General features: G+C 41.2%; 1 protein-coding gene across 1 annotated transcript; it reads right to left on the bottom strand.

The window, feature by feature from the left end:
• Window positions 1-5841: 5841 nt before the first annotated feature.
• On the bottom strand, window positions 5842-8106 carry sox3 (SRY-box transcription factor 3). Its single transcript, XM_088344743.1, has one exon. The coding sequence runs from the start codon at window positions 7951-7953 to the stop codon at window positions 6967-6969; it is 987 nt and encodes a 328-aa protein (XP_088200869.1). The 5' UTR covers window positions 7954-8106; the 3' UTR covers window positions 5842-6966.
• Between the last annotated feature and the right edge of the window lie 278 nt (window positions 8107-8384).

The raw sequence follows: 8384 nt of genomic DNA, 5'->3' as shown, positions 1-8384 counted from the left end.
TGTCTGTCTGTCTGTCTGTCTGTCTGTCTGTCTGTCTGTCTGTCTGTCTGTCTGTCTGTCTGTCTGTCTGTCTGTCTGTCTGTCTGTCTGTCTGTCTGTCTGTCTATCTATCTATCTGTCTACCTTGCTCATATCCCTCAAGAGGGGTGACTGACAGCAAGACATACAATGACAAAAAAAATTAAAAAGCGAACAAAAAGCAAAAAACACACACAAAAATGTTTGGACCATGGCCAACCCAAATGTCCAAACACCTAAACAAGTTAAGCACCTCGGCACCTAAGTCGGTCATGCTTTCGTCCCTCCAGATGAAACGGGACACAAGAAAGCGGCCATGTCACTCGGGTCAGGGTGACACAACACACTCTTCTGTTCAAAAGCAGGGCCTGAAAGCTTTCACCGGTTTACTCCTGCCGCATCATACGAGTGCCCTGCCCTTTCCTTAGAACGTGTCCAAACATCCCACTATCCTTTTACAACACCTCTCTACTCATTACTATCACCAACAAGAGTTTTAGCTTCCACTAGATTTAGACCTCCTTTCCTGCAGTGCACTCACCCACGTCAATCGTGGCCTTCCTCTTGGTCTCCTTCCTTTTAATTCTGCTCTGTAGACCCTCTTCAACATTTGATCCTCATCCATCCTCTCCATATGTCCAAACCAACCGAGTACTCTCTTAAACTCTCTTAAACTCTTTTAAACTTTCAGAATAGTTATGTTTATTTGTCTAGCTCTTAATCACAAAATGTTTCACAGGAATACACCGACCACCCTTACAACATCCCCAGATCAAAAACCTACATGAGAGCAAGGACAACTTATCATGTAGTTAAAACCGTTAATTCAGTCAAATTAAAACCTGTTTCTTGAAAATGTTTTTTCTTTTTAAAAAGCAGATTTGAGTTCCTCCCAAAAGTATATCTTTATTTAACCCTCACCAAATCTATTCTTGAATAAAGCCAACTTCACTTGGTCTATTTTTTTACCGTTAGTTACCATGTTAGTTGTGTTTAATTGGCTTTTAGGATTATGAGGGCCTCATCGTACGAGGGGTTCAACGAACCCCAAAAGTTTTCTGGACCCTCTCGTACCCTTACTGGTGCACACGCGAGGGGGAATCTGCTGATTCCCTGAGGTTCAAAGCCTATAATTAGCTTGCTTTTTTGGAGAGAAAGGGTTAAACAAACAGGGCCCGTGAGGTCATAGACAGATAGAAGTGGGATAGGCCTGCACTTGCTGAGTGGGCATGAGAGAGCAAGGGAGAGTGAGTAGAAGATAGAGAAAGAGAGAGGAAGTTAAAGAGAGAGAGAGAGAGATAGAGAGAAACAGAGAGAGAGACTCTGCTACACAGTTGGGGGGATGCTGACGGGGGACTCGACTTGAGACACCTCATTGACAGATTTTTCAGTCCGATCCCATCCACCCGAACACACGCACACCTATTTCTGACATTTTTACTCCCAGGGGGAAAAAAAATAATTACCAATAATGAGCGAAAATGAGTCATCATTACCTCCGCCAGGGGAAACGTTCCCATCGGCTCGCTTCTCATGAAGCCTTGCGCTTCTTGTTTGGGATCGGCATGACTCGAAATGAGCTTGATTTGCGGTTTGGTGTGGCGGACAGATTTATTGGTTTTGATTGCCATCCAAATCCATTTACACTTTTTGTTGTTGTTGTTGTTTTTTTCGTTTTTTTTTTGCAAATGTCTAAACGACTTTAAAGGTTTTTGTGCGTTTTGATTTGAGCGCTTACTTTTTGTTTAGGGTACAATTTGCAAACAATTTGTAGATCTAGTCTCTAAGAAGGGTAGGCAGATCCATCAAAAATCGATACTCTCGATACTGAGTAGTAGTTGGATCATATTGATACATTTTATCCCTCACTAATAAAATGTTGTTAATAGCTGATAAGATTATTTGTACATCAAAACATTCAAATTTGAATCAATTGTATTTATTCTTTGCTTGCACTACTAATTTTATTGTAAAAATATTTAGTTTTCTTTACATTGTATGTGTTTGAATTTTCGTAAAATTTCAGCTTTTGGGGGGTTTGACTGTTTTGACCTTTGTTGTGCATCAGTTTTTACATGGTCAAATGTTTTTATTTTACATTGTATTGTCAACACAATTTGCACTCTGTTATTTTGAAGACATTTCGCATTATTAGTTGTCATGATGAAATTATTATATTTTGTTAACCTCACGCAAGAATGGCATTACAGCATTACTGCCAATAATTGTTTTAGAGAATAAGGCACAAAACTTTTAAATGTTGAAACAATAGTTGCACTTAGTCTTGTTTTTTAAATCATCAATTACCTAGTAATAGTACCAAATAATGAGTGTGTAGAAACTATTGCTAATTAGCAAATAATATTTAAAACATTTTTCCGTGTGATAGTGGCCTCACTGTTTACAGATTTCTCATGAGATAATGGCCTTACCAACATGTGATCAATTTGTAGGAAACATTAATGAAAAAAAAAGATATGTTATGTGATAATGGCCTCACAGTACATCATTTTCTATCAATTATTCACTGATCATGACATTTCCAAGCAGAGGGCAATGGTATTGTATTGATATCAACGCATACTACATTGTGTTTACTTGATATCGGATCGATATACCAATCCTCAGTATTGCCCACCCCTTGTGTCTGAACTCAGTGAGTATAAAGGGTGGAGTTGTTACTTTCGGTAGATGATGGTAAGCAGAAATTGTTATCCCTCCGAATGTGGTAAATAATCGAGCTGCTTTATTTTCCAGTGAATGGAAGTGAATCAATTAAATCCCTTTTAATGAAGAACATGAGTGGAACAGCCCCCATTTATGAGATTAGCTCACACAAAGTACATTCAAAAGGAAACACAAGAAATTAAATGCACTGCCCATCTGTCTCCGCCTTTATAAAATCCACCTAAAATGTGTTACAACACCGTTGCCTTAACGTGGTCTAAATCCTTGTGTACCTTTTATCAAACCCAAATTTGGTAATTTATGTGAAAGGACATTTTCAGGCAATCGCCTAATCCACTGCAAAAAGCCAGCAAGGCCCAACAGCTTCCAAGTGTGGTGAACTTGACTTGCCCTGGTATTAAAAAAATGAAGATGTTCAAGTTTTCACGCCAAACAGTTATGCACCTATCCACCAAATAAGGCAGGGCATCAGCGTTCAAACCAGGAAGGTTGAATTTAATGAGTATCGCTGGTGCAATTTGAGGTAATAATAAGTTCCTGTCAAGTCCTGGCACACTCATACACACTGAAAAAAATGGTCCTTGATCTTTTTATTTTTTCAAGCGTATAAACAATTATCCTTCCAATCGTATCCCATGGGATGTTGGCTGTTGTGACCCACAGCCAAAGCCAAAGTACTGTATGAAAAAATATTTCATCACAATCCCAAAACAGATACAAGCTAAATTGGATTCAGATCAAGTAGCAGGAATGTCCAAAGTGGGTTTTGATTTGATAACATTTGGATTGGAATGTGGTCATTTCAAACCAAATATTTGTTTGAAATACAAATATGGTATTGTAAAACCAGATTCAACAGGAATTTGACCTCTGAAGTTATGTCAATCCAGCTTCAATTACGATCCAATCTCTGTTATGTCAAAGACGATTTAAGGCTAAACTGGTTGGCTTTGCAAATGCAATGGTTAACCAGAACAAATTCTGATTTGACCACTGTCAAACCTGATTAGGATCAGTTTCGGATGACATCACGATAAAGCCACACCGACTCAATTGTGATCTGATCCCTAAAACATCTAGGATTATTTGCTTTCTATTCATTCCCCACCATGACCAATAAGATTTGAGTAAAATTTATCATTTTGGCGGTTAAACGGGATTTAATTGGGATCAGAGGCGTTTAATGTGAAACACAATTGAATTGAAAGGTTTTCCGATGAAAATATGTATAATCGCTCACTGAAGATTGCTACATGACTCTTGTGTATGTGATTGTTGAAAAGCACCACGAAATGGGTTTTGGCCTTTGGTAGGCCTTCTTTCAGCAAGCTCGGTGGTGTTTTTAATGGACTGGCCAAGTTTAATTCTAAATTTTTGACATACCCTGACTTTGTTTTCCTCTTTTTTCGAGTTTTTGGAAAATCTGTGAAGACTTCTTGCACACTGTGATTACCCTCACAAAAGTTTTTTTTTCAAGGTTTCTTTTCACTTTGATTACAGTTAAAAGTACACTCATAGTACCTTGCTTAAATCTCTAACAGGAATGTCAACCATTTGATATTAAAAAGTGGCGGATTTTATCTCACACTGTATTTTGACGTGTGAAACACTGTTAATCTCCAGAATATCTTTTTTTAAAAAGAGCTTTCCAAAACCGGAAGTGGCAATCTAATGTGGTCAATGGGGCTAATTATTCACTCACAAAGACTTAATCCGGTTTCAAAATAAAGCAACCATAAACTAAAACATGAATTTCGAGTCACATTTTTTGCTGTTTAAATTCAAAATGCAATGGATTTTTAAAAGTGTTTTAAGGGATGAAAAGCGGTAGTGTTGGTAAGTATGCTCTAATTGTTTCAAGATTCCCCTGAGATTTCAGTGCTTGTTTGTATGGCAACCTGTATTAATGTAACCGACACAAAGACAGTCCTTGGGACTGTATTACGGGTTCATCTGCCAAATTGCCGCCATGAGCGAATTGGTGCAAAAAGTGACATGTTTTTTTTAACTGTTGAAAGGTTCGCTCAATTCTGGGTGAAAGAATGACTTTTAGTGCTTTGTTTGAATATATTTATGAAAGAAAATAAAATATGAATTTAAAGAAAATTAAGATAAAAACAGCCAACTCGACATCTCACCTATTAGTTGTGTGATGTGTTTCTTTCTTTCTGCTTTTGAGGACAGTATAAAGCACTCATGAGATAAATAATCATTAAGTGTGATAAAGTGACGGGCGGCGGCCAGCCCACTGGGCTGCCTTCAGAAGTACTCGGGCCAGTGACTGCAGGGAGGTCCAGCTAATCTGCCGCCACACAAAGGTGCGCGGGGGCTAATCCCGACTGCCGCGCTTAGCTCGTGGATCAAGTCAGCCCATAAAGGGCAGTGTGGGCAGGCTGGCGGAGATGCCGCCGCTCGCGCCCCCCAAAACTCCTTTGGTGGCCGTCCAACCGTCTTCCAGCATCGTTGCATTTAGCAATGAAGCGGTACCGCACATTTTTACTTCAAGATTGGAAGAATTCACAAATCTCTTTGCATGTAGACGATTAAGGAGTGATTTTTTTAATAAAAAATGAGATACATAACAAAAATAAGAGTCCTGTAGTGCATTGACAACAATTTTGAGAAAAATACATTGTTGGAGAGTAATTTGTAAAGATATATACTACTGTTCAACAGTTTGGGTCCGCTTAGAAATTTCCATGCTTGGACAGAAGCAATGTGAAAAACAGACAGTCATTTTTTTCAAATAAAAATCATTATTCCTAGCCTTCTCAATTAAAATTTCAATTTATTTTGCAACTCATCTGATTAATTTAAAAAAGTTAGTTTAAATGGAAAACAACATTTTCTGGATGACCCCAAACTTTGAACGCTTGTCTATTTATGTACCGTAGATGATCTGGTGTAGTCCTAGCTAAATAGCTGTACTCACAATAAACAAACGACAACTACTGAATGTCAAAGTAAGCAGAATTTCAAAATGTGCTGATAACTTGCAGGGAATGTTCAAATTCAATAGTAATTATTGATTAATTCTCAAATTGTTCATAAGAAATTAAATTAAGAATGATTCAAAATCAGAAACCCAGACAGTAAAATTCATTATATGCAAGATAAAAACAAGAGCCTCCAATATGTATTTTGTACAAATTTATTCAGCTTTCAAGAATAGAAGGTGGTCTTAAAATATGTAGAAACATCAGTTTAAATAAAAAAAAAAAGTTTTCACTCATGAGAATGAGTGAATTTGACAATGCCAAAAACAATAAAAGACAAACATCATAGAAATGTACAAAAACGGATGTCGATGTGTTTCCCTCTTGACAAAAAAGCTAAGAAAAAAGGAGTATGGGGCTATAAATAAAACGTGCGCTTGCGCCCAGCACAGTCTTAAAAGTTTCATTCCAACTAAACAAAAAGTATGGGAAAGAGAAAAACAAGTGAAAAAAAGCTCTACAGGTTTGGAAAGCTGACATTCTACAAACGAAGTGTAAACATTTTTGCGTATGTGAAATAATCCGGCCCCTTGACGAGGCCACTTGCCTTTTTCATGCACAGATGAAAATGTGGCATTTATTTAACAAATATACAGAAAAAATACCAGTGTTAATTTAACACTCTGTAAATAAGGACCATATGTGTAATGAGGAAGTGTATTTTCTTTAGTTATAAATATAACACTTTCTATTTTAGTTTACTCAGTAATAGTGTCAATCTAACACTTAAAGATTAGGTCTTTAGCACTACTCAAATGAACGTTTGTTCCTTATCGACAGGGTGTTAAATTAACAATGGTTATTATACTGTACAGAAATCAGATTCTTCTCTGTGGCTTTGATTGCTTTAACTCAGCGGGAGTGTCGAAATGGCCTTTCTCCTTTTCCACTTCTAGATTTGACGCTCTCAGTTGACAATAAATATCACAGGAGTGTTTTAATTGGTTTCATTTTGGCGAGCTACTTCAATGTTTTATCAGTTTTTTTTTCTTTACAATTGAATTTGAAATGAGAAGTCACGTAAAAAAAGAGCGATGCAACACATCAAGTGTGGTTGTTTTTTCACTGTGGGTATATTGCTTGGAAGAAACGGACCCTTGCAATTGAAGCCAAATGCAATTTGAGCGCAGGAGACAAAATCCAAGCCGACTTTTCCCCGAGCCGGACACGGCCCCGCGCCTCGAGTTGGATAGCAGGACTTTAGAGCGATCAAAGTTCAAGTATCCAAGTACTTTATTGTGTGTAATTGTCCAAAGTCTTTCCATCAGATGTGCGTGAGCGGCAGAGTCCCGTTGACACCAGTTGCAGCGCTCTGGTAATGGGGGTGCACGCCATGCAAACGGCTGCTCTGCAGGGCCGAATGATCGGATCCGTCCCCGCCAGGCGGCAGGTACATGCTGATCATGTCCCTCAAATCGCCGAGGCAGGCCCGCTGGGAATGCGAAGTGATAGCGGGCGGTGGAGAACTGGGCTCGCTCTTGCACATGGAGCCCAAGCCCACCATGGGCGGGTTTGGGTTGCCTGCAGCGCCACCGGTAGCGGCAGCTGCGGCGGCTGCAGCAGCGGCTGCAGCTGCCGCGGCGGGGCCCACCTGTGGAGCGCCGTACGCCGCCGGCGACATGCTGCTGTAGGTGGAGGCCGCACTCATGTAACTTTGCGCGGAGCTCATCATGGGATACTGCAAGGAGGCCATCTCGTAGCGGTGCATCTGCTGGATTTGCGGCGCACTCATACCGTGGTGCTGCGGGTAAGCGAGCTGCTCCTGCATCAAGGAATAAGCACCGTTGCTCCAACCGTTCATGTGCGCGTAACTGTCCATGCGCTGACCCGCTTGCACCGGGTTGCCCCCTGCCACAGATGACGGCGCTAGGAGCCCACCAGAAAGTGAATACTTGTCTTTCTTCAACAGGGTTTTGGTCTTCCGCCGAGGCCGGTACTTGTAGTCCGGGTGCTCCTTCATGTGCATGGCGCGCAGGCGTTTGGCCTCGTCAATGAATGGCCGCTTTTCGGCGTCTGTCAGCAGCTTCCAGTCGGCGCCCAAGCGCTTGCTGATTTCAGAGTTATGCATTTTGGGGTTCTCCTGGGCCATTTTGCGCCGCTGGCCCCGTGACCACACCATGAAGGCGTTCATGGGACGCTTGACGCGCTCTTGATCGGTCGCACCGCCGCCGCCGACGCCGCCGCCCTTAGACCCCGGGTTCGGCGGAGGGGGCAGCGGGGATTTGAGCTCCGTCTCCATCATGCTGTACATGGTTGACCCGGCGCAAGTAAAAGCAACGAGAGCAGCAAGAAAAGTTGGGCAAAGTGCGCCCAAAGTACAGAAAAATAAAAGAGTTTTTTAGTCTCCGGTGCAAGTCAGGTGTTTCTCAACTCGTTGCTCAAGTGTGCAAAGTTGTCGGCCGAGCCCAGCGTGTTATCAGGCCAGGCCAGGACCATGTGATGGAGCTGAGGGCAGCCAATCGCAGCGCGCCTCCCTCGGTGTCGCCACAGCCAATCAAAAAGCTCGCCTGTGCGAGCCTGCTTGGGTTTCGGCTTCCAAGCTCCAACGCCAAAAAGAGTTGACAACTACGCAAAGTTGAGAACAGTTTGCAAAACACAAAACTGGCATATTGCTGTTTTCTCCCAAATTGCCAAACAAACGTATATGCATTTATTTACAGAAAAAGAACAGTCAGTTTCCAC

Source organism: Urocampus carinirostris, chromosome 9 (assembly GCF_059441175.1).
Source record: "Urocampus carinirostris isolate Australia breed hairy pipefish chromosome 9, RoL_Ucar_1.0, whole genome shotgun sequence".
In the NCBI taxonomy this organism is placed as follows: Eukaryota; Metazoa; Chordata; class Actinopteri; order Syngnathiformes; family Syngnathidae; genus Urocampus; species Urocampus carinirostris.
This window is presented reverse-complemented; position numbering and strand designations above follow the sequence as displayed.